Genomic DNA, 27706 nt, shown 5'->3' on the forward strand with positions numbered 1-27706 from the left:
GCTGCTACGGTCGCAGGTTCGAATCCTGCCTCGGGCATGGATGTGTGTGATGTCCTTAGGTTAGTTAGGTTTAAGTAGTTCTAAGTTCTAGGGGACTGATGGCCTCCGATGTTAAGTCCCATAGTGCTGAGAGCCATTTGAACTATTTTTTTTTTTAATTTCGAACATTTCTTGTCTAATACATAATCAAATATTCGACAGTAGGAAACAAAAGTCCGGTCCGATATGTCACCAAGACTGCGTGTGCCACACTGCCACGGACTGGCTAAAATATGTGTTCTTTTTTGTAAGTTACAACTCGCGTGTACAAATATGTAGTCGCAATTTCAAAATATTTTTCGGTTTATTGGACTTTAAATATGCATCTTTTCGCATTGCTTGCGTCAAATCTGCATCCACATATGACATTTCAATTTAATAGTAATCATCCCATTGAAATTGAAAATGAGTTCTGATATTCAAGTACATAACTGGGTAAGAAAACAAGTGACCTATCCTGTTTAAATTTCTTTTACAGCCCATTTAAATCTAAAAACTCACACAAAACACAAGACCATAGTGGAGTACAAATTGATACAAATTGTACATGACACTCACTGGAACCATATCCTCAGACTGATTTCCTGATTTACCTGCAGGAACAAAATCTGCGAAAATATGACGGTAAACGTGCGATCCAAATCATCACCAATTATTTCGTTCCCATCATCCGTAGACTCAGAAACGACTTCGTAAATCATTTACTCCAGTCGATTCTCCTCTTCACAGCACGTTTTGGTCACAAAATCAACACAAAATCACACAAAACAGAACTTGAATGTCAGTTAACGCCTACGAAACAAGAGGTGATAGCAAAATTTTCACAGAAGGGCGATTTTTTTCCGTTGATACCGCTACTACCACCCAGCAAAAACTACGAAGCCTACAGAAATGACAGGCGTTTGTGGGAGTTTAAACAAACGTTTGACACCACTGAAAATCTTCTTAACTGGCGTGGCGTAATATTGCGTCCGTCGCACATTTCCATTCACGCAAGCACTGCAATATTACGTCAGCGTTAAAAGTTAAGTGTTAATGATATGACAAAAATATGTATTTTCGGCAGAAGTTGGCCGAAATGTGTGACCTATTACTAAAAAGGATTTATGTACAATTAAAATACGTTTTACTACACTACAATACATGTATTCGTGCATAATTTGTTGTACAATTCCACGTAAAGTTAAAGAAAAAAATATATTACTTGCCATTAAAATCTGGACCCTGGTTATGATACTGGCATTCGTAATTTTAAGAGCACGACTTACTTCGGAAACGAACATAGGAAAATATTAAGCCTCTCGTTGATGTCTAAAACCAAACTCTGTCTGAACAGGCCTTGGAAGGCCCAACAGTACCGACCGGCCGCCGTGTCATCCTCAGCCCACAGGCGTCAGTGAATGAGGATATGGAGGGGCATGTGATGAGCACACCGCTCTACCGGCCGTTGTCAGTTATCGTGACCAGAGCTGTTGCCTCACAATCAAGTAACTCCTCAACTGCCCTCACAAGGGCTGAGTTCATCCCGCTCGCCAATACCACAAGGGATACCGCGTGGAACCCATCCACGTGCTAGCCCAGCCCGACAGCGCTTAACTTCGGTGATATGACAGGAACCGATGTTAACACTGCGGCAAGGCCGTTGGCCTCATTGATGTCTAAGGCATGTAAATTAATTAGTTGTAATACTAGCATAATTATAATACAATTTATTACGATCTAGACAAAAGCCATCATCACCATATAAATTTGCGGAACAATATGTTTAGTTTGAGTATTAGTCGCCACGTTATCACTTATTGTAACCCTCGCTGTTGTCTTTAGTTCTTGAGCCGCTCGGCAATCGGTAGGCAAAGATCTGCATCTCCCGTCTGCAGGCTTCTTGTCTAAGAAGGTCCTGGCTAGCAGTGCCTTCTCTGGCTAGTCAGCCGTTGTTTTTTCCGCTCGGCGCCGATCTAGCTCAGTAGTTCCAACCTATCTTAGACCATTACCCCTGAGGGCAATCAGATATTACCTAGTATCCCCGCCCTCGCCAACACCTTGCCGTCTCTTGTCCCCCCCCCCCCTCCTCCCTCACATTATCACGAGCTTTAGAACCTAGCTAAACTGTGGAATGAAAGACTTTGCTTGGAAAACTCTAATTTTCAGAATTATGAAAAGTGAATGATATTTAATTTGCGCGCGTGCGCGCTAGCGAGCGAGCGCGCTCGCATGTGTGTGTGTGTGTGTGTGTGTGTGTGTGTGTGTGTGTGTATGTGTGTGTGTGCGTAGGGGGATTAGAATGAATGTTGGAGGTACTCATGGTGCATTGCAAGTGCTAACGATAACTCCTTCTCAGACAAGAAAGCTAACTATTCACAGTGAGGATAGACATTTGCTACGAAAAACATACTTCCCGTACATTACTCCTCTCCACTGCTGCATTTGTTTTACCTGCACACCTTAACCTCATTTAAAATCAACCTAGTTAAAATGTTTGCTCTATACTTAATGTTCTAAATCACTTTATTGCTGCACTGCCTACTTCCGAACTGGCAAAAATTGGAAGACTTCTGGCTATTAATGTTTTGTGTCTGACCACAGCCACTAATAGTAATAGTAATAATAATAATGCTGTGTACAGCACTATAGTAGCACTTATGTAGTTACTACTGTGTCGTGTTGTCAATTAATTTATTTATCTGTTTATAAGGGAGGAATGAAGCAATTTCTGGACTACTGCAGAAACTGTCTACAGCTTGGAGATGACATTTTCTTGAGAGCATTTGTTAGGTATATGTCTCACGTTTATCATCGGCGATGTACGGCACAAAGCACAACGTATATGTGTAAGGCGTGGACTATGTGGGGAACATGTAGCCTCCACAGCTTTAATGCTACTAATTGAGAAAGTAGTTTTTGATAAATTATATAATCAGTATTAGAGTGTTTCAAAATTTTAATAATAGTAATGATCTCTCGAGAATAAATTAGTTTCGTGACTGAAACAGAATCGAATCGTTAGCTTATCATCCACATTGAAAAAGTGACAGATGACCTGGAACTTGCCATTGATAGACAAGAAGCGACTATCATCTGCTTCTTAGATTTCAGCGAAGCATTTCATACTGTCGACTCCGACATCTTACTTGTCAAACTTATCAGTCTAAATTTCTCACCAAGTGCAGTACAATGGTTTCGCTCATACATGACGTCTCGTCAGGAACGCGTTCTGTCCGGGAATATAATATCACAACGGCGGCAGGTAGTGTCAGGAATTGCCCAAGGCTCAGTATTAGGTCCAATTCTCTTCTCTCTGTGTGTCAATGATGTGTTATCGCTTCTGACCTATTATAAATATCACATGTATGCTGATGACCTTCAGTTGTATCTAAGAGCAGAAACAATCAACCTTAAGAAAGCTATTGAAAATTTCAATACTGACCTCGAAGCACTATCAAAATGGGCACAGAACATAGGACTAAAACTCAACCCATCTAAAACCTAAGCGATACTTGTTGGTCACTCTCAGCTCATTAGCACAAAACATCTGGAACCTTCTCTAATCATAAATGGAACAAATGTCAACTTCTCTCCCTCAGCAAAATGTTTGGGAGTAATAATCTAATTTGGACATAGCACGTAACTGCAGTGTGCAAAAAAGCATCAGCATCCCTTCATGCCCCACAAAAAAAAAAAAAAATAAAAAAAGCTCTTCCCTTTCGATCTGAAAAAGAAATTAGTTCAAAGGCTTATACTCCCAATCATTGACTACAGCGATATTATCCTACAAGGTCTCTCTCACGAAAATTCGTGACGTCTGGAACTGGTCATGAATGCCTGCGTCCGATATATCTGTGACGTTCTACTTTTTGATCACATTTCACCAGCGTATGCACGACTGTCCTGGCTGCTTTCAAATAGACGCGGAGATTTCCATACACACCGTCTCATCTACTATCTTAACAAATTTACACTGTCCCTCATATCTCTCATCGTCCTTAACGCTCATGTCTGAACAACATGACAGAAACAAACGTTCCCATCATAATAAAATCCTCTCTGTTCCACTACAATGCTTAGTCACCTTCTCGAAGTCCTCTACACTAGCAGGAACCCGACTCTGGAATAACCTCCCTCGTTATATTAGAGAACTTAAAAACATGTCCGGCTTCAAAAACAATTAATGACGTATCTACTTAAGCAACAGCAATGCCTTCCTCTGTACATGAATGCACTTCACCCCATTACTTCCATTTTTCCTACTTGATCTTCCTCAGTTCCCAGTGCTCTCTTAACTGATGCGACCTCCTTAAATCTCCCTTCACCAAAACCCACTATACCAGTAAACAGCTACTTTACACACCAATATATTAATGTACATCTACACAAATCGACATTAATTTTGACAATTTTTCTCATGTTTACCATTACTATTTTATTTTTTCTTTCACTGTTATTATTATTGCTTTTATCATATTTTTTTTTGTATAGCAGCAGTTGTAAAAATACTGCCAGTATTTACTTTATTACGTCTTATTCATTATTCTTTATTCATATTGTCCCTATATTAATCTATTTTTCTTGTTCAAACAACTGTCATGATGTTACTACGATGTGTAAAATGCTGCATGTGTGGAACAGTGGTCCGATGTAAGAGAGGGCCTGATGGCCCTAATCTGATCAGGTTAAATAAATAAAGAAATATACCCCTCAGGAGGTAATTACACTGAGGTTGGGGACCATTGTTCTAGCTGATGGGCATGTACACTCCTGGAAATGGAAAAAAGAACACATTGACATCGGTGTGTCAGACCCACCATACTTGCTCTGGACACTGCGAGAGGGCTCTACAAGCAATGATCACACGCACGGCACAGCGAACACACCAGGAACCGCGGTGTTGGCCGTCGAATGGCGCTAGCTGCGCAGCATTTGTGCACCGCCGCTGTCAGTGTCAGCCAGTTTGCCGTGGCATACGGAGCTCCATCGCAGTCTTTAACACTGGTAGCATGCCGCGACAGCGTGGACGTGAACTGTATGTGCAGTTGACGGACTTTGAGCGAGGGCGTATAGTGGGCATGCGGGAGGCCGGGTGGACGTACCGCCGAATTGCTCAACACGTGGGGCGTGAGGTCTCCACAGTACATCGACGTTGTCGCCAGTGGTCGGCGGAAGGTGCACGTGCCCGTCGACCAGAGACCGGACCGCAGCGACGCACGGATGCACGCCAAGACCGAAGGATCCTACGCAGTGCCGTTGGGGATCGCACCGCCACTTCCCAGCAAATTAGGGACACTGTTGCTCCTGGGGTATCGGCGAGGACCATTCGCAACCGTCTCCATGAAGCTGGGCTACGGTCCCGCTCACCGTTAGGCCGTCTTCCGCTCACGCCCCAACATCGTGCAGCCCGCCTCCAGTGGTGTCGCGACAGGCGTGAATGGAGGGACGAATGGAAACGTGTCGTCTTCAGCGATGAGAGTCGCTTCTGCCTTGGTGCCAATGATGGTCGTATGCGTGTTTGGCGCCCTGCATGTGAGCGCCACAATCAGGACTGCATACGACCGAGGCACACAGGGCCAACACCCGGCATCATGGTGTAGGGAGCGATCTCCTACACTGGCCGTACACCTCTGGTGATCGTCGAGGGGACACTGAATAGTGCACGGTACATCCAAACCGTCATCGAACCCATCATTCTACCATTCCTAGACCGGCAAGGGAACTTGCTGTTCCAACAGGACAATGCACGTCCGCATGTATCCCGTGCCACCCAACGTGCTCTAGAAGGTGTAAGTCAACTACCCTGGCCAGCAAAATCTCCGGATCTGTCCCCCATTGAGCATGTTTGGGACTGGATGAAGCGTCGTCTCACGCGGTCTGCACGTCCAGCACGAACGCTGGTCCAACTGAGGCGCCAGGTGGAAATGGCACGGCAAGCCGTTCCGCAGGACTACATCCAGCATCTCTACGATCGTCTCCATGGGAGTATAGCAGCCTGCATTGCTGCGAAAGGTGGATATACACTGTACTAGTGCCGACATTGTGCATGCTCTGTTTCCTGTGTCTATGTGCCTGTGATTCTGTCAGTGTGATCATGTGATGTATCTGACCCCAGGAATGTGTCAATAAAGTTTCCCCTTCCTGGGACAATGAATTCACGGTGTTCTTATTTCAATTTCCAGGAGTGTAGTTATCGTTCGATGGTCGACATAGTGCGCGTTAGTGAGGACCGACCTTGGTAGCAGCAGTACACTGTTGTCGAATACGGTGTTCTTTTGTGTGCGATTTGGCGGATCAGAGGGGGCTGCCAAGTACTGTTACTGCTACTCGCGGATTGTGGATACTTCCCGTTACATGACTGATGGACATTTGTGGGGAGAAGAAGCAACAGTGCATGAAATGGTGAACGTTATCTTTGCATGGTAACAATTGCGGCTTGAATTGGTATACGTGACTCAATTATTTGTTTTATGATAGGGTGCGTGATTTTGCCTTCAAGTTTTGTATAATCAAAGAGCACAAGTCGCTCGCATGCTTATGAATTTTGCCTGTATTTTGAGAACGGCAGGACATCTACTTCGTGTTTCCTTGCGTGGCTTATTTAATCTAACGTTTTAAATGGTTCATTTCCTGGCTCTCTTATTCTAGCAGCGTTGTTTCCTGTAACCACCACCCAGGGCGATGAGAACTGAATTATTTCTTCTGGTTTGTGTTCTGTAGTAAGTCTTTCTGGAAGATTCTAGGCTGTAAATTCTGACTGGTTTTGATCGGCTGAGTATTGTGAAACGTAGAATAAGAGTTCATAGCTTTTAAAACTGTTTATCCTTAATATGTTAAGGTCTGTTTCAAAGAAAGCTTTCTAAAGATTTTCCTATTTAAAGAACTTTAATTCCCTTTTAAAAGCCACGGCACTTTTGCCAGCAGTTCTTTTAGTAAAGATTATATGGTTCTCTTACGGACTGCTATGTTTTATTAATTGTAGTTTTGTTATTACTGCAACATTGGCCGAGTAAATTTGAATCCTTTTAAAGCAGTTTTCTGGTCTTTAAACTGCGACGGTACTGACCGCTTCACTTGATAATGCTATGTTCTGTTATGCTTTCAGGTGTGTGTTTTAGATTTTTCCTGCGCCTTATATTCGTCAATGTTTTTGTGAAGGCAGTTGTCAGGATTGCAGGAGGCGCAGTTTGTTTGTGAAGGCTACGCTGTCCGTCGCATCTGAAATGTCAGTGTCATTTGAATTTGTTGGAAATTGTGCAAGCTATGTTATAATTGTCTGTTGTAACTTAAAGGTTTATTTGTAATTTATTGTTATATAAGTGTGTGCAATTTATTTGTGTTTCCTCTAGGTTTGTGTTCACGATCTTTCCAATTCCGAATTGAGATAGTTGGCAATTTAGCTCAAATGTACGAAAGCAACAGCTCAGATTTCGTTAAGATATTTCTTGGATCCGTCTGCATATCTCTGCTTCTCTTTCCTTCTGTTTACCCTTCAGCTATAACATGCTGCCAACTGTTTTTCTTTCAAATGTATCCAGCCTAGGTTGCATATTTCTTTCTAATATAGTTCAGAAAGTTTACTTTTCCTTTGCTCTTGTAAACATTTCATCACTCTCTATTCTGCCTAACCACTCAATTTTCTCGATTCACCTCCACAGTCATATATCATAGGTGTCCTGATACCTCTCTTCTTTCTCTTTAGTGTCGTAGTTCCTGGGTCCACGTGTAACTAAACTCCAAATAAATCAATTTTCACGTCTCTTTCTTAGTTCATTTGCTATTGCTCTTCTCTCAGCAACCACTATGTTTGTCTGAAGGCTTTCTCTCGGTATATTATCCTTCCTCTTCTTTGCTTGATACAGTTTCAGTCCGCAGTAAGCACACATCCTAACTGACGAAGTTCACTTGCTCTAATTTCTTTCTGTAGAACGTTAAATTTATTGGATAGTATTTATTTTTCTTGGAAATTCACGCATTTCAAAATAGTTCCCTCTAGCTTTTCAGTGTATATTATTCAAGATTTAGTCCATAAATTTGTCACCATAGATACTAAAAAGAAGTGGAACGTGGGGCAACTTTGCCTTTGACATCTCTTAGTAGCTGTTTTATCCGTTGTTTCTTCGTGAACTCACCACTACTGTTACAGGAAGCAAGTTCACATAAACTGCATAGAATCGTACAGGCAACTCATCAGGTCCAAGATCCTTTTCTGTTGTGAGTGATTTTAGATGGTTTTCTATTTCACCACTGCTTGTTTTAGTCAATACTGTTTTGGTATTCGTGTGAAAATATTACAGCCTTCTGCAGGGAAACAATTTCGGAATATCAATTTTAGTACTCCGCCTTCTCTCCATAATTTTAAGTTGCGGCACCAGAATGGTCATCGTTCCGCAGTACGGATGACCTTATTCCGTTTGTTGGAAGTTACGTAAGACGGAAACATGCTAGGATTTTTCATCAGAATCGTAGCCGGAGTTTTACCTTGTAAGTCATTGAATGCTTCTTGCACTACACTCCTTACATTTATTTTGACATTGTCCAGTTTTTGCTTGTCAACAAGGCTTTGTGTTGCTTAAATCTAGATTCAGCACTCTCTGCTTTCGTAGCAGTTATCTAACACGGTTGTAGAAAAACAATGGATTTTTGTCATCCTTCACAGTTCACAGCTGACCATAAATGTCCAGAGTGTATACAACACCCTCGAATTTTACCCTTTGATACTCCACATCTTCATCGTCAGAGATCAATGATGTGAGACAGTCAGGTAATTTGCTACATGATTCCAGTTCAGTTTCCTGAGGATAAAAGTTTTATCGTCTTTCTTAACATCCATTTCACCATTTGTAGAAACTGGTACTGTAATGGCCTCAAGGTCAATGATTTTTACCTAGAAGTCCAAAAATTATGACCTGTTACTTATCAGAAGATCTGACCAGTAAGATATTGCCTTGGCGAGTCCTTTCTCTAACTGCCCCAGATAAATGTCGTAAAAGACGTTCAGATTAATTTCTGCTATCTTAAATGTCTACATCGGTGGGTTGTCATACAGAGTGACTAGCGATACCCTCAGAGATTATTAATACAGTGGTTTCTCGCCGCCTCCATTTCGCACTGCTGGCCGAATGCGGTTCCTCACCCTGCAAAGTAATTCCTTACTACTAGGACAGGGGTGTACAGACTTGCCAGTTCCATGGGCGGGAAAATAATCAATGCGACTACGTAAACACTGCAAGCAAAATTCATTCACGTCATTTGTTTCACGAGTTGTCACTTTATTTAATAAATGTAGTTGCAACAATACAACAGTATATTACCAAAAAGCTAAGTTCAGCAAGGACCCGCCCTCTCCTTTCCTGGAGTAAAAGAAAGATGACTAAAAAAATTATAAGACAGAACGATGAGACCAATGGCTCGCCGCATGCGGCTCGCCAATGCGATTTGTGCCTCCCTGCCCCGGAGCAACAGTGCCATCTCATTGTGAAGAGGCTCATTCGGTCCCTGAGTACATTGTTCGCCTTACACGTTGTCCACTCCCTACCACGTCAATGTATTCAACAAATTTCCGTATAAATAAACATACTCCCTTTGTCAGAAAAGTTCCAGGACAGTTTTTTTTTTTAAATATGAAACTGCACTTGTCAACTAATGATTGTAGCTCCTTTCGAAGTAGTCCCTTTTGTTATCTGCACACAGTTGGCAACGTTTCTGGAGGTGTTGGAAGCAAGCATGGCAATTTTTTGCTGCAATGTTTAGAAGCTCATTTGTCTCAGCCCGTTGGATGTCTGCGACATCTTGATGAAGCTTTGCTTTCAATCGCCTTTTCACTCGGGGAAACAAGGAAACATTCGCAAGGCGAGATGTCGGGTAAATATTGTGGATGTGGTAATGTAATAACAGAATGTCTGGACAGATATTCGGTAAACAGATTAAGCAGTATGGGATATTGTATTGTCATGCTGTAAGAAACAGTACTGAGAATGACGTAATTAGGGACGCGATGATTAACTGCTCGCCAAAAACGTTTCAAGACTTCGATGTAAAGAGTTTGTTTCACTGTTTGACCTGGAGGAACAAGCTTATGCTGAACTAAACCTTTACTATCAAAGTGTGATCAACATTGTCCTTGTTCTCAAAGGCTGTCGTTTGACTCTTGTCGAAGCTGATGGCCCAGGACTCTGTCATTCAGCACTTTGGCGCTTCGTATGAATGTCGTACTGGCTACATGAACTTTCATCCTCACCAATAATCTTTGGCAGAGATGTGGGAACACGTCTGGCTCGGTCCAGTAGTCCAGTAAAAATTCTTTGTCTTTCCTATTTCCGTTCGTCTGTCAGTGTGTGTGGGACGAGTTTTGCATTAAGTTTCGGTTTCCCAAAATCTTATCTTAAAATCTAATGACACACGTCACAATTTAAATTAAGTCCTTCTGATATCGTTCGCACAGTTACATGACGGACTTCATGCAATACATGCTCCATGTTTGCATCGGTATGAGCTGTAGACGGGCGATCAGCTTTGAGATCGTCTTGCACTGAATCTCTGCCTCCAGGAAACCATTTGTGCCACTCGAAAACGACTTTTTGAAAGTGCCTCGCCTGTATGTGCTTGTTTAATCATTGTCCACGTCTCACTAGGGTTTTTTCCCGAGCGTTACGCAGGAATTAATGTTCACTCTTTCCTCACGATGCATCCATTGCGTCACCGTAACTAAAGCGCCAAGAATCCGAACAGTGTGTTGCTAAGCGCAGCTCTGCCACAAATTGAGTTGGAGCGGAAATATGTCCAGGGTCATTTCAATACTCACACTTAGCGAGTAACAAAAACACATTTGTTCCTGGAACTTCCTGGCAGATTAAAACTGTATGCCGGACCGAGACTCGAACTCGGGACCTTTGCCTTTCGCGGGCAAATGCTCTACCAACTGAGCTACCCAAGCACAACTCACGGCCCGTTCCCACAGCTTCACTTCGGGCAGTACCTAGTCCCCTACCTTGCACACTTTACAGAAGCTCTCCTGCGAAACTGCAGAACTAGCACTCCTGAAAGAAAGGGTATTGCGGAGACATGGCTTAGCCTCAGTCTGGGGATGTTTCCAGAATGAAATTTTCACTTTGCAGCGGAGTTTGCACTGACTGAAACTTCCTGGCAGATTAAAACTGTGTGCCGGACCGAAACTCGAACTCGAGACCTTTGTCTTTCGGGCAACTGGGCTACCCTGGTTGGCAGGAGAGCTTCTGTAAAATTTGGAAGGTGGGAGCCGAAGTACTAGAAGAAGTGAGGCTGTGAGGGGTGGGGAAGGGGGGGGGGGGCGTGAGTCGTGCTTGGGTAGCTCAGGTGGTAGAGCACTGGCCAGCGAAAGGCAAAGGTCCCGAGTTCGAGTCTCGGTCCGCACACAGTTTTAATCTGCCAGGAAGTTTCATATCAGCGCACACCCCGCTGCAGAGTGAAAATCTCAGTCTGGAAACATTTATTCGTTTTAAGCACTGCAAACTAAGAAATTAAAAAAAAAAGCCTGGAACTTTCCTGACAAAGGGAGTGTAATTTGTTTTCCCTCCATGACAGTGCATAAGATCAGGAAAACTGAACTCAGTTACTCACACAAATGATTTAGCAAATATTAATCGCTAAATAACTCAGAATATTTTATAATACTAGCATGAATTGAAACAGTACTTCATTAAACTTTATTTTACTAATTCGAAATTTATTCGTTGACTGCAAATTCTGTGACGTCATCTGTATTAGGTATCGGTGTAGTACCTATTAGTGACATACGAAAACTCAGCCGGACCGGGACTCGAACACAAATCTCCCGCTCACTGCGAGTAGTCGCTTTAACCACTTGAGCTATCCACGTACGCTCCCCGATCCAAAGTAAACCTCCATATGTCGAACATATAGTGAATTATGGCATAAGGACTGAGACAATGGGGTTTGGGTCAGCCCGGGAGCGTGCAGGGATAGCCGCTATAAGCAGGAAATTTGTTTTCCAGTCCCGGACCGGCACAAGTGTTCGTATGCCGCTAGCAGCTAGTACATCTATACCTAACACAGCTGATGTCAGAGAGTTCACAATGAGCGAGTATATTTCTTAATTATTTTGTACAGCTCTGGATCGTCAGCAAAGTCTGTTCCTTCAGACACGCAAGTTATTAAGTCGTAAGCTATCAAGTGTTAAGTGAAAGGTAAATATGGCTGTGTAACCTGAAGAGAAGCTTCTGAACACTTGAATCAGTACGTCAAAGTGACTACCTTTGCTTCATGTGTAGTAACATTGACATCATGTTTCCTTGTTGGTGGTCTGTTTGATATCTTGACATACAGCAGTGGTGTCTACCAACAGCAATCTCTCGGGAGAGACCAGAGATAATTTTGAAGTAAAATGGAACTTATCACATAAAACCAGTTTCAGTAGTTTTGTGGTTAGACTTTACTTATAGTGTTATTGATTTCTAAATGTAGCTTTAGACAGCAGTTGCTGGTATCAATTACCATTTTACCTTGTGTCTTTTCAGAATCCACAAGACAGTGCAGTGATAAAATGTGCCCTGTACCTTCCAATCCCGGCTCTACAGATATTCATCTATTGCTGGTGTGGACATGACACAATGGAAGCAGTAAGTACTTCTTATACGTATACATTTGCAAAGTAATACAGTGGCTCTAGTGTTCGAATTTTCATAACAGATCCCTCAAAACCATATTTAAACAACTTTAAGGAGTCCTTGATTCATTCCACTGAAACTACTAAATCAGTTCAGATGAAAATGCCATCTAATTACCAAGAATCGAAAAGAAATTGAAAATAGCGAAACTTTCGATCTTGTGGTTATGATAGGTTTTATTTTAAAAACAAACGTTAGAAACGTACTCAGTACCGACAAAATACGTGATAGGTGACAATAGCATTCTAGGTGAAAGAAAGAAAGACTAAGAAAACAGCTAAAGCTAAAGTAGTTTGTGAGTCTTGAATACAGTTTGTAACGGAATGTGATGAACAGACGGAGCAACAATGATTACCAGCTGTAATATCAACTGAAAAAAACTCCCCCTTTCGCAAAACACCGTTTCTTTCTTTTTGCTTTACCCATAGGTGTTTCAGCACTTCCTGTGCTATCTTGGGTACATTGTTGTTTGTCATTCTGCCTGAAAATTATCATGATACAGTAACATCTTGTGAAATTCATATAAATTTCGGGTTAAACCTCTATACCCGAAGGGGTGACGATAAGGCATTAATTTTAGGTTAGCTTCATATTTACCTAAAGACACATGTGTAATACAGTTGAAATACGATATGTATATACGTTTATACCGTATTGAAAATAAGATATACAGCTGTTTTTATCTCACTTAACGATATCAGATATTTTGTACTGGCAGTTTAATGTGTACCACTCATTATACAGCTTGTCATCTGCAAAGAGCATGATTTTTCTGTTCTTCTTCCATTTCAGAGTGAAAATAGCTTCATCATAATGCATTTTTAGAATACTACTTACGGTTTCTGATACTGTTGTCTTGCTTCCCGTTGTTTTAGCCTTTTACTTCTACATATATACTCCGCTAGCTACCAAGCGGTGTGTGGCGAGGACACAATTCGCGCCAAAGTCATATTTGCCCCCCCCCTCCCCCCCTCCCCCCCCCCCCTCTGTTCCACTCGCGGATCGCACGAGGGAAAGACGACTGTCTGGACGCCTCAGTACGAACTCTAATCTTCCTTATCTTTGGATGTTGATCACTGTGCGATTTCAAAGTTGGTGGTAATAATGTATACTCTACATCCTGGGCGAAGATCGGTTTTCGGAATTTAGTGAGCAGCCCCTTCCGTTTAGTGCGTCGTCTATCTGCAAGTGTATCCCACTTCAAACTTTCTACAAGATTTGTAACGTTCTCGCGCTTGCTTGTTAAAAAGGATAAGGCATACGACAACGAGGCGAAACACAAGATTTGTCTTACATTAAGTGAAATCTCTCTCCAATATTTCTTTGCAAGCATGGAAAGTGATAAGAGATATGATATCCAAAAGCTGATTGGGTGCATGATCGGCTCATTAAGATTTTCCGTTTCATTACAGCGATGGTCTTACGTGGATATGCATGTTTCCAAACAACCCTGACTATGCAATGCGAACTTGTAACGCTGTAGCGCAGATGGCTTTTACGACACGAGAAGTGTGCATGTCACAGAGGCAGAGTCATTCCACAGGGCTTGGTTCAAATGGCTCTGAGCACTATGGGACTTAACATCTATGGTCATCAGTTCCCTAGAACTTAGAACTACTTAAACCTAACTAACCTAAGGACATCACACAACATCCAGTCATCACGAGGTAGAGAAAATCCCCGACCCTACATCTACATCTACATCCGTACTCCGCAAGCCACCTGACGGTGTGTGGCGGAGGGTACCCTGAGTACCTCTATCGGTTCTCCCTTCTATTCCAGTCTCGTATTGTACGTGGAAAGAAGGATTGTCGGTATGCTTCTGTGTGGGCTCTAATCTCTCTGATTTTATCCTCATGGTCTCTTCGCGAGATATACGTAGGAGGGAGCAATATACTGCTTGACTCTTCGGTGAAGGTATGTTCTCGAAACTTCAACAAAAGCCCGTACCGAGCTACTGAGCGTCTCTCCTGCAGAGTCTTCCACTGGAGTTTATCTATCATCTCCGTAACGCTTTCGCAATTACTAAATGATCCTGTAACGAAGCGCGCTGCTCTCCGTTGGATCTTCTCTATCTCTTCTATCAACCCTACCTGGTGCGGATCCCACACTGCTGAGCAGTATTCAAGCATTGGGCGAACAAGCGTACTGTAACCTACTTCCTTTGTTGTCGGATTGCATTTCCTTAGGATTCTTCCTATGAATCTCAGTCTGGCATCTGCTTTACCGACGATCAACTTTATATGATCATTCCATTTTAAATCACTCCTAATGCGTACTCCCAGATAATTTATGGAATTAACTGCTTCCAGTTGCTGACCTGCTATTTTGTAGCTAAATGATAAGGGACCTATCTCCCGCCGGGAATTGAACCCGAGAACCCGGGCGCGGGAAGCGTGAACGCTACCGCACGACCACGAGCTGCAGACCCCACATGGCTTCAGTAACGACGATCTGTATAGGTGATGCCGCAGAGCTCCAAATTCACACAGAACCATAAAAGTCGAACGCTTATGTGATATCACTGAATTCCAGTACAAAATCAACACGTGGGCCCTCGTAATCTAAAAGACATTGGCCTCTTATCTGAATTAGAGCGTTTCATGTCTCGGTCGGCTATCCTGAGGTAGGTGCTTCACGGTTTCTGCAAATCACTGCAGATAAAGTTTGTAATCGTTCCTTACACAGGTCACAGCCGCTTTCTCACCCTACCCTTCTCCAACCGAACTATTTCTCCGTCACCCTTTATCTCGACTTCTATCCAACACTATCCTCTAATCCTCCTTCCTTCCCTTTTCTTAATGCAAGAGAATACGCTGACGAGCCAGAACATTATGAACACTGACCATGGCGAGATTAAACGCCACCTGGGGTACGCGACACGATAAGGAAAGTATATAAACTGCGGTGATATAAGTCACGGGATACCATCTCCTAAAATCGTATCGGACCTCCTTTTGTCCGGCGTAGTACAGTAACTCGACGTCTGGACTCAACAAGGCGTTGGACGTCCCCTGTAGAAATACTGAGCCATGGTGTCTCTACAGCCGTCCATAACTGCGAAAGTGTTGCCAGTGAAGGACTCTGTGCTCGAACTGACCTCTCGATTATGTCCCTTAATTGTTCGTCAGGATTCATGTAGGGCGTTTTGGGTGGCTAAATCGTTCTCCCGTATTGTCCAGAATGTTCTTCAAGCCAACCTCGAACAATTGTGGCCCATTCATATTCCAGAATAATTCCATCGTTATTATCTACAAACAGTTTTCAAGTAACCGAACATAACCATTTCCTCCATTCAATGGTCGGTCCAGTTCGACCAGAGGAGACAGTCCATTACATATAAACACGGCCATCACCACCAGCTTTCACAGTGCCTTGTTGACAACTTGGGGTCCATAGCTTCGTGAAATGTGCGCCACATTCGAATCCTGCCATCAGCGCTTATCAGCTGAGATCGTGATTCATTTGATCAGGCCACGATTTTCCATATGGTCACGAACCCAGGAGAGCCGTTACAGGCGATGTCGGGTAGTTAGCAGTGGTACTCGAAAGATCTTCTCCCATAGCCCATTAACGTCATGTTTCGCGGCACTGTCGTAACGTATACTTTCATTGTATGTCCCACACCGATTTCTGCCGCTATTTTACAGAGTGTTATTTGTCTGTCAGCACTAAAAATTAACACTAACAACTCTACGGTCTTTAAGTAAAGGCCATCGAACACTGCGTAGTCCGTGGTGGGCGGTAATGCCTGAAATGTGGTATTTTCGGTACACTCTTGACATTGTGGATCTCGGAATATTGTATTCCCTAAAGATTTTCAAAATTTAATGTCGCATGCGACTAGCTCCAACTACCATTCCGCACTCAAAGCCTGTTGATTCCCGTCGTGTGTCCATAATCAAATCGAATACATTTTCACATAACCACATCAGTACAAATGACAGCTCCACTAAAGCACTGCCATTTTATACCTCTTGTTTGCGATACTAACGCCATCGTTATATGTGCATATAGCTATCCCATGACTTCTGTCATCTCAGTGTAAGCAGAACGCAGACGAATGGGGAATTATTCTAGCGACTATCTCGGCCGCAAACAGGAATACGATGTGATTCTTGAGTTTCTCCCGGCGTATTTGATAATCAAAATATCCACGGGTGTACTGCCGGTCTATAGTGTCCAACGGGCACAATATTTCGGCGATCAAACATGTCGCCATCATCAGGTGAACTGACGGACTGAGCTCCTGTGAACGTGCCGGCACGGAGATCCGTACGCTATGGCTGCTCAGGGGGAACTGGGTTCGGTCGCTGACGCTGACGCTGACGCTGTAAAGACGAGCCGATCCTTGGCTCGAGACTGGTGCAGTCTAGACAGATTTGTCATTCCTGCGGTTCCTGTGGAAGAGAAAAGAAAAATATATTAACACACCTGTCGAATTTTCCATGCTGGTGTGACCTGTAAGAGAAAAAGTAACACACTCTGCTGGGGGATTAGTAAAACTTAATCCCTCAGCAGGTCAGGCCAGCGCGTGCTTGGCCTGTGATATGGTTGTTGGCCCAGTCCACGGATGAGCCGGTTACTGGAGTGTTCCGTCCTCTCGTAGAATTTCCTGGCGATGGCGCGGAACCTTTCTCGAAGAGGCAGGATTCCGGTGTCCTCGTGGAGTTGGCGCGTCGAAAAGCGCCTTGGAAGATGCATAGCAGTCTTCAAGGCGCGGTTCTGTATCCGTTGCAGAGTCACAATGTGAGCATCTGCGGCTTTCCCCCAGACCACGGCCGTATACTCTAACAGTGGGCGAACCAATGTTAGGTAAAGCGTGATGCCGTGTTGCGGTGGCAAAGTTGACTGCGGGTTTAGCAGTGGATACAGGGCGCGGAGGCGTCCAACTTCTCTCCCTTTCACATCACGGATGTGATGCTTCCAGGTGAGCCTGCGGTCTAGGGTAACCCCTAGGTATTTTGCCGTCCCACTCCATGGGATGGGTTCTCCCAGGATTTCGAGCGGCGTAAGCCCTGGCGGCAGAAGTCTTCGAGTGAAGACGACTGCCTGGCTCTTTGTGGCGTTGAATTTCAACCGCCACTTTGTTGCCCATGAGCCCAAGGCGTCGCACCCGCGTTGGAGGCGGTTTCTCAGCACCTGGGCATTCATGCTGCGAGTGAACAGGGCTGTATCATCAGCATACAGCGCCAGTTCGACTCCTGCCACTTTCGGCGCGTCTGCAGTGTACAGGGAGTACAGCGAGGGGCCGAGAACCGACCCCTGCGGCACTCCCGCACGTATCTGCCGGTCTGTGGACGTACCGTCGTCGGCCCTCACGTGGAAGGTTCGTTCAGACAAGTACGACCGCAGTAGCGTCATGTGGGACGTCGGTATCCCTTGTTCAAAGAGTTTGAACTCGAGACCGTCGTGCCACACCGAGTCAAACGCTCGGGAGACGTCGAGGAACACTGCGCCAAGGAATTCCATTGTTTCCAGTGCCCTCATGGCCGGTTCTACCACCCGCAACAGCTGGTGGGAAGTGGCATGCTCTTCTCGGAATCCGAACTGCTCGTCCGGGATGATGCCCTCCTGGGTGACGTGTCGCATCAGTCTTCTCGCGTACAGCCTCTCGAAAACTTTCGAGAGGGACGGGAGTAGGCTGATGGGTCGGTAGCTCGATGCCTGGCGTGGGTCCTTGCCAGATTTCAGGATGGCCACGACCTCCGCGTGTTTCCACGCAGAGGGGTAGTCACCCGATCGGAGAATCTCGTTGAAAACATCGGCAAGTTGCCGGTGTAGGCCCGGTGGAAGGTTCTTCAGCAGGAGGTTTGTGACGCCATCGCTGCCTCCGGCCTTCTTGGGGTTCAGCGAGCGAAGTTGTACCGCAACTTCCTCCTCCGTTATCGGCTCGATAACGTCGCCTTCCTCCCTTGCGCCGCGGAAGGTTGGTAGTTGCTCGTGGACTCGCCGTATGTGGTCGTCGTCAATGACGTCGGCCATCGGTGTGAAGTTGGCTGCAAAGGCGTCAGCCAGGACGCTGGCTTTCGCGTCGGGGTCGCTGGCGAAGTCGTTCCCGACCTGTAAAGGCGGTATTCGCTGTCGCCGGCGTAGGAAGGACTTTACCACCCTCCATGCACTGCCATCCTCAGGATTGAGGGTAGACACAAGGTCTTCCCATTCCTGGTTCCGGTGATGCTCGACTGCTGCCTTGATTTCCCGTCTCATGCGGTTTAATCGGCGCTTCGTGTCTGGTAGGCGAGTGAGCTGCCATTCACGAGACAGTCGGTTCTTCTCGGTGATCGCGTCCAATATAGGGCGCGGTAGCTGTCGCGAGAAGTCTCGTGTTCCTTGGCGACGTCTCGGCGTGGCTTCCTCAGCTGCTCGGAGTATTCTTCGGGTGAAGAATGCTAGGGCGGCGTCTGCCCCTACCACGGTGGGGTTTGGCGCGTCCTCGAGCAGTTCGAGCGCTTTCATCCGAAAGCGCTCGGCGTCGAGCCTGCGATAGCTCGGACGGCTGTCTGGAAGAGAAGTTCCGGCCACGTCGAGGCCAAAAATGACCGGTACGTGGTCGGAGGAGAGAACGTTCCGCGTCTCGGCGGTCGCGAAGTGCCCGATGCCCTTCAGAAGGGCAATATCGAGCACCTCTGGCTGTCCCCGTGCATGGAAGATCGTGGGGTCAAACGGCCCCATGGTGATCGCGCCGTTGCGGTGAACAACGCGGGAGAGGCGGCGCCCGCTGCGGCTAACAGTTCGCGAGTTCCATTCGGTGTGTTACGCATTGAAATCCCCGGCAATGAAAACTCGCCCCTCCAGCGACAGCAGGACGTCGAAGTCGGCTTCGTCTAGCGGTCTGTCGATAGACTGACACGAAAAGAATCTTTCCGGCGGTGGTGTTGACGGCCACTCCCGTGGCTTCCAGTGCGTTGAGCGCCGGCAGTTGAACTCGGTGGTGGCGCAGTGACTTCTTCACGTAGATAGCAGTGCCGCCCCCATGGGTGGCTCTGTCATCTCGGTAGCAGCAAAAGTTTGCTGCTCGCACGTCGACCCCGGGTTTGAGGAAGGTCTCCTGCACAAAGCAGATGTCGACCGCCTCGTCCCGTAGGAATTGGCGAAACTCGCCCTGCTGGGGGTGGAGACCCCGAGGGTTGAACGTGCATATGGTTAACCCATAAATATGGTCGTTATCCATATTAGGGCTGGCTTCTCCCGGCGGTGGCCTGGAGGGCCGCCGTCACTACTCCCACGATAACTGGTAGCTGCGTCATCAGCTGGTTGAGTGACCGCAGAAGCGCGGCCAGCTCGGTGGTGTCGTCTTTCGCCGTTTTGGGAAGACTTGGCTCCCTCGCGACGTTTCCCGCAGCCGGCAGCGGAGCGGCGCGCTGGGAACGCCCTGCGCGGGCGGCAACCCCTCCTACAGCCGCGGGCGCCGGCAAGCCGGCCTCCCCGACTGCAGGCGGTGCCGCGGGAGAGGGCAGCTGCGACGGCTGCGGTGCCGGTGCGGCCTCCCCCGCGAGCGGCCGTGGCCTCTCGGAAGGGGCGGCCGGCTTCCCCTTAGCAGCGTCCGCGAAGCTGCGACTCGGGTTTACGCGGCTGGCGCGTTTCCCGCTCTTGAATGCGGCGCATCCCCGGTAACAGGCGACATGGTCACCGTTACAGTTGCAGCACGTCGGTCGCTCCTCGGCGCACTTGCAGCAACACACAGGCATCCTGCAGAACTTTGCCACGTGGTCCATGCGTTGGCAGTTGAAGCACTGGGCTCGCCTGCCTTTCGCGCGTAGTGGCTCGACTTTCACGTCGAAGTCAGCAATGTTTGCAACCTGAAAAATTTTCCGGTTGTCCACATTGTCGACTAAGACCACAAGGAACAAGGGCATGTCCTTGTGGGTCCTGGGCGACCTCATCAGGCCCACGTGGCGGGTCTGGAAGCCGAGTTCCTCCCGCTGCCGCTGTAGGAACTTCGGTTCCATCTTCATCGACAGGTGACGGATGACGACCTTCAGCTGCTTTAGCTGCTCCGTACTCTGCGTGTAGCAGAACAGCTTCTTGGCCTCGCAGAGTCTCATGAGTTTCGCATGATCCTCCAAGGACTCCGCTCTGACCTTGTAGATGTCTGTCCCCGCGAACATCTTCAGCGGTTTTGCGATGGAGTACAGCATCTCTCGGAGTTCGCTGTACTCCTTACTCCAGTGAATGGTGATCAGCGGAGGGCGGCGGGGCAGTTTCGTCGCCGTAATCGGTGTTGTCCCGTCCCCGTCGGTCTCGGCTACCTCAGGTAGATCTGCAAAGCGGTTTGCAGCCTCGACCTGTTCCGGCGTCACCGGTCCAAACGACCTGGGTTTCGCAGTGTGGCGACGGGAGGGCGCGATGAAGCCTTCTTCATCCGGCTTCCTCGGTGATGCAGTCGTCATTCTGCGGCGTACCCTCCTCTTCTTCCCCCTGGCGCGACCGGAACTTGCCTTGGGGGAGGGAGTGTCCTCTACGGCCGCGGCTGGGCGCTTCCGCGAGGTTTTCTCGACCTCGACAGGCTTGTCAGGTGTTGCCAGCCTGGACGTCGGTGAGGGCGTGGCGGCTTCAGTAGCCACCACGGCTGGTGCGACTGCTGGGCGGCAGCTGTGGCAACTGCGACAGGCAAATGACTGTCGCGAAACGCAGGTAACCGAGACCGGAGTCTCGTTACCACCTCCACCCTGTCCGTGTCTGTTCCCATAGCCAGACGTTGCACGGCGATGCAGTACTCGTCGGGAGTCAGCATGGCCATGGCGGCGGAGAGTTCCTCCTTTGTCAGGTGGATCGGCGGCTCGATCCGTCGTCTCGGCAGAGAGAGCGAGCGGGCGCGGAGCCGTCCGTTCGCGGAAGTTTCCACGTTCGTCCGACGCCCGCGAGCAACACTCTCACTCGTCGGTGGTGGGGGGCCAGACGCTGCCGTCGTCCGTGAAACTTCCCTTAGAACGCCATCTGCCTCATCCTCAGTCTCGTCGGGGCGATCGCCTCGTTCGAGCTCCTCCTCCATGTCGTAACCCCGTACACGACAATTTTGCCTCTTTTGAAGGGCACGACAATTTGCTTTTTCAGACAATGGGGTCACGCCACGTGGATTTTGCCGCACGAGTTCCTAAAGGCCGTTGCAGGCTGTCGACTCTGAAAGAGAAAGACGCTGGTTTGCGAGAACACGCAAGGCGAGAAGCCAAATGCGTGAACCCGCGCAGCCGATTGCTACAAAACCGCAAACAAAGGAATAGCCTCGGCAGCGTCAGCTAAGAGCGTCCGCTCGCTTCGGCATCCACAGCCCATAGCCCATTAACGTCATGTTTCGCGGCACTGTCGTAACGAATACTTTCATTGTATGTCCCACACCGATTTCTACCGTTATTTTACAGAGTGTTATTTGTCTGTCAGCACTAAAAATTAACACTAACAACTCTACGGTCTTTAAGTAAAGGCCATCGAACACTGCGTAGTCCGCGGTGGGCGGTAATGCCTGAAATGTGGTATTTTCGGTACACTCTTGACATTGTGGATCTCGGAATATTGTATTCCCTAAAGATTTTCAAAATTTAATGTCGCATGCGACTAGCTCCAACTACCATTCCGCACTCAAAGCCTGTTGATTCCCGTCGTGAGTCCATAATCAAATCGAATACATTTTCACATAACCACATCAGTACAAATGACAGCTCCACTAAAGCACTGCCATTTTATACCTCTTATTTGCGATACTAACGCCATCGTTATATGTGCATATAGCTATCCCATGACTTCTGTCATCTCAGTGTAAGCAGAACGCAGACGAATGGGGAATTATTCTAGCGACTATCTCGGCCGCAAACAGGAATACGATGTGATTCTTGAGTTTCTCCCGGCGAATTTGATAATCAAAATATCCACGGGTGTACTGCCGGTCTATAGTGTCCAACGGGCACAATATTTCGGCGATCAAACATGTCGCCATCATCAGGTGAACTGACGGACTGAGCTCTTGTGAACGTGCCGGCACGGAGATCCGTACGCTATGGCTGCTCAGGGGGAACTGGGTTCGGTCGCGGCGGCGGCCGATTTAAATACCCTCCACCCGCGGCGCGCTCTCTCCGCCGTCCGCGCCCCGCGCCACGGTAGCGCGGTGGAACAGATTGCGACGGTGTCTGAGATGACGTCGGTGTGATGGCTCTGTCCGCCGTGGTCGTCACAACTATGCGTTTGCTCGATTTACTCTTGATTAACCCAATCGCTGGTTCCCAAGCCTTGCTAAGATTATAGCCACAGTCACGGTTTATGAGGTCGTCATTGGTGCGAATTTCGATGGCCTCTCTAACAACGCTGTCCCAGTATCTCGACGTCTGTACCAGAATCCTCGTGCGGTCATACTCCATAGCCTGATTTTCGACAAACAATGTTCAGCGACCGCCGACTTGCTCGGATACATCAGTCGAATGTGCCTCTGGTGTTCATGGCATCGATCCTCGACGGTACGCATCGTCTGACCAATACACGACATACCATATTGACTCGGAATCTGGTACACGCCGGCCTTCCTCAAACCGAGGTCATCTTTGGCGCTCCCAACCAGTGCACGAGTTTTATTCGGAGGACAAAACACAGTTCAGACCCGGTGTTTCTTCAGAATATAGGCGATTTTCCCTGAGAGTGCGCCTGTGTATGGAATAAATGCAGTGCCTACCTCCTCCCTAGTGGCTTCATCCATCTCAACAGGTTGTGATGCAGTGGTTGGGCGGAGAGCACGTTGGATCTGCCACTCTGAGTACCCATTTTTTCGAAATACAGTTCTCAGATGTTCCAATTCCTGGGGTAGACTCTCTGTGTCGCGCCCTATGTACAAGAGTTTTAAGTACCCCATTCCTCTGTGAAGGGTGGTGGCAGCTGTCTGCGTGCAAATACAGATCAGTGTGTGTTGTCTTTCGATACACCCCATGACCTAGGGTGCCATCAGCCCTTCTCCTGACCAAGACGTGAAGGAAAGGTAATTTACCCTCCGTTTCAGTCTCCGTAGTGAATTTGATGTTGGGGTGTATGGAGTTTAGATGTGTAAGGAAGTCAAGGAGTTTATCCATACCATGTGGCCAGATGACGAACGTGTCGTCCACGTAACGGAAAAAGCAAGTAGGTTTCCATTCGGATGACGACAGGGCTTCCTCCTCGAAGTTCTCCATGTACAAATTCGCTACCACCGGTGAGAGTGGGCTACCCATGGCGACTCCTTCCGTTTGTTCGTAGTATTCTCCATTAAAAAGAAAATACGTGTAAGTCAAGACATGCCTAAAAAGTTCAGTGGTATTCTCGTCAAACCTCTGACCTATCAACTCTAGCGACTCTCGCAGGGGTACCCTCGTAAACAAGGAAACGACGTCAAAACTCACCATGATATCTGACTCATCCAACCTGAAGCTATCAAGGCGTTTAACAAAATCCACGGAATTACGGATGTGATGAGGGCATTTACCCACATAAGGACTTAATATTCCCGTCAGGTATTTGGCCAACAAATATGTAGGTGCCCTGATGTTGCTGACAATGGGGCGTAATGGTACCCCCTCTTTGTGAACCTTCGGGAGTCCATATAGTCTAGGCGGTACCGGACCTTGGGGTAACAATTTCTTAGCGTCACTCTCCGGTAAATCTGCGTCCTTGAGAAGAACCCTCGTCTTGTTCTCCACCTTCTTTGTAGGGTCAACGCTGATCTTCCGGTAGGAATCGTCATTTAGCAGGCTCTGCATCTTATCAGTGTAGTCCTTATGGGAGACAACAACTGTAGCATTGCCTTTGTCAGCAGGTAAGACAACAATTTCAGAGCGTTCCCTCAGATCACGAATGGCCACCCTCTCTTTACTGCTGATATTTGACTTCATCGGCTTGGATTTCGTCAACGCACGACAAGTTTCACGACGTATTTCCTCGGCTGATTCTGGCGGAAGTCGAGCTGCAACCTGTTCAACAGCACTAACAATTTCTGCGACCGGAGTGAACTTAGGGGTGGGAGCGAAGTTGAGACCTTTCTGCAAAACCGAGACCGCATCATCGCTCAACACCATGCCACTCAAATTGATGACAGTCTTGCACGGAACCTGCAGAGATGGTTTGTCCAGGAGACGTGAGAACTTAGCTGTTTGACGTCCCGTGGCCTTCTTATGGGCGGAATCAGCTGACACCCAGGTGACTCCATCAATCCAATCTCAGGAAAAAGAAGTGAACTTTGTAGCCAGTTGCAAATGTAATTTGAGTAATTCCTGTGAGATAAACTCAAGGCTCCGGCTGGTGAATTTCACTCTCTCACGTACCAATGCGAGGCTGGCTCGTTTCTTGATTCTCTTAGCTGCTGCAGAATCGATGTGATAAAATAGCAAAATTTGGAACAACATTCTCGGAACGACATCTCTTTAGAAAGGCAAGAGTACTTAGCAACCGACATCTACGGTGGCGCAACTTTTCAAATTTCTTCATGCTGCGATACATCTCCTCCCCGTAAAGGTGTATGATGTGATTCTTGAGTTTCTCCCGGCGTATTTGATAATCAAAATATCCACGTGTGTACTGCCGGTCTATAGTGTCCAACGGGCACAATATTTCGGCGATCAAACATGTCGCCATCATCAGGTGAACTGACGGACTGAGCTCCTGTGAACGCGCCGGCACGGAGATCCGTACGCTATGGCTGCTCAGGGGGAAATACCCTCCGCGGGCGGAGGGTATTTAAATCGTCCGCCGCCGCGACCGAACCCAGTTCCCCCCTGAGCAGCCATAGCGTACGGATCTCCGTGCCGGCGCGTTCACAGAAGCTCAGTCCGTCAGTTCACCTGATGATGGCGACATGTTTGATCGCCGAAATATTGTGCCCGTTGGACACTATAGACCGGCAGTACACCCGTGGATATTAGGAATACGATGTTGCAGTGTCTATGTTGTTCAGAAGTGTGATGCAAAGTTCCTTCAGAGAAGCATGCATGTACGAAAAAACTCTGCGCTGTACTTCTAGACAACGCAGGCACTGCAATATTGTATTCATCCGTTGACACGGGACAGGTGACTTTCAATTACAGGGTCTCCCCTGTACGAGAACAGGTTGTAGACAAATGTTTGATGACATATGGTAAGGCGACCGCTAGCGATAAGCGGTAAATTCGGGTTCGAGACCCGGACCGCTACAAATTTTCATAGTCGTCATGGTTGTCCATATTCGTAAATGGGAATACATTTCATCCAAATGAGGACATCCACTGGTATAAGCACCTGGGAAGGGACTTATTGAAAGCCTAAACCATCGGCTGTTCCCGACCTACTGTCAGTGAGCAGCTACGGCAAGTGCTTGAAAGACGGTGAAAGCACGAGCAGGTGTTGTATTAAGTACATCACCACGGAACCGGGAGGTTGGAGGTTTGTTCGCTTTGAAAATCAGTATCGGCGACAGGTCTGACGACAGAGCACAGTGCTGGCGCAGACACGTGTATTTCGGAGCACACCGTTCCGCGCACATTGTTGAACATAAGCTCAGCACCGGACGACCCCAACATGTTCCCATGTTAACTAAATCGACAAAATCGTCAGTTACAATTGCAGTGGAGACAGGATCAATCACCGTGCCTTCCACAGCGGCTGTGAAAGTAATCGACGGTACCATGACAGCTGCCGGCCGCGGTGGCCGTGCGGTTCTGGCGCTGCAGTCCGGAACCGCGAGGCTGCTACGGTCGCAGGTTCGAATCCTGCCTCGGGCATGGGTGTGTGTGATGTCCTTAGGTTAGTTAGGTTTAAGTAGTTCTAAGTTCTAGGGGACTTATGACCTAAGATGTTGAGTCACATAGTGCTCAGAGCCATTTGAACCATTTGAACCATGACAGCTGTGATCCACGTGAACGTATTTGCACACACCTAGATCCTTTCATGCTTTATTTCTTCCCCGACGGCGATGGCATCTTTCAGTAGGATAACTGTCTGTATCATAAGGTCAAAATCGTGTTACAGTGATTTGAGGAGCATGATAGTGAACTCATGTTGCTGTCTAGACCACCAAATACGCCTGATAAGAAACCGATCGAACAATCAGGCGCAAGTTCCGCCTCCACAAAGCGCCGGTCCGCAATTTACGGAATTGTGTAACCTGTGCATGGACATCTGGTGCCCAATACAGGGCCAGTTTAAGGCCCAAGCGACACAGGCCGCCGAAGTGCAAGGTTTCGTCTACGGTACGGATCACAGTTACTAACGAAAATTGACACAGATGAAAGGTTATGACGGAAAAGGTGGGAGGAGGGGAGGGGGGAGGCCGCCAGATTGTTGGTTCATTGATTTGGGGGAGAAGACCAAACAGCGAGGCATCAGCCCCATCGGATTAAGAAAGGATGGGGAAGGAGGTCGGCCGTGCGCTTGCAAAGGAACCAGCCCGTCATTTGCCTGAAGCCACCATTCGATAAATCCTTTGTATGCAAAAATTTTCTGGAACCAGCCCTTCCGGACTTGTCGACAACCTACCAGGCAGAAGCCCTGCTGTAGTACATTCCAAAGGTTGACCAACACGGTATTAAACAGCTGGTGATAATTTTTATTTATGGACCGTCTGACAGCAACTTAATGAAACACAATTTTAGTGCCATACGCGTTTCGTGTTTATTTTCTGCAAGGTATCATGAGTGGCCTGGAATATATACATATGTTTGCTATTTAATTTACATTTTGGTCACTGTACCTATAGGTTATAAAAAGTTCTAGAGGTTGGTATTTCCTATTAAGTAGTAATGTTTTGAACTGTACTTACAAGTTGAGTGGACGATTTCCTACATATTACGCTCCTGTTGCATTTCGGGTGTTGTTCTTATTCTTATAAATGCCAATTTGCGGTTTTTTCCCACCTTTCACAGCGCTACGAACTGAACACTTGTTTCGTTGCAATTTTTTGGTTTCTGTTGTCAACTGTCAGATGTTTCTGCCAAAAATCGAATGTTATTGCCTGACTTTCGAGTGTAATTATTGAAGTATCTGTGATATATATATATATATATATATATATATATATATATATGTGTGTGTGTGTG

At 46.9% G+C, this 27706-nt stretch overlaps 1 protein-coding gene and 1 non-coding gene across 2 annotated transcripts in view; one reads left to right on the forward strand and one right to left on the reverse strand.

Moving 5' to 3' along the window:
• Nucleotides 1-27706, forward strand: part of LOC126267983 (odorant receptor Or2-like) — a 94302-nt gene that overhangs the window by 41984 nt on the left and 24612 nt on the right. The window contains exon 4 of the mRNA XM_049973373.1: nt 12537-12638. Coding sequence (XP_049829330.1) covers nt 12537-12638 — 102 coding nt within the window. The remainder of the gene's footprint in view (nt 1-12536; nt 12639-27706) is intronic.
• Trnas-cga (transfer RNA serine (anticodon CGA)) lies at nt 10884-10958 on the reverse strand. The gene has a single exon. It is a non-coding gene; the product is annotated as a tRNA-Ser (tRNA).

This window comes from Schistocerca gregaria, chromosome 1 (assembly GCF_023897955.1).
Source record: "Schistocerca gregaria isolate iqSchGreg1 chromosome 1, iqSchGreg1.2, whole genome shotgun sequence".
Taxonomy (NCBI): domain Eukaryota; kingdom Metazoa; phylum Arthropoda; class Insecta; order Orthoptera; family Acrididae; genus Schistocerca; species Schistocerca gregaria.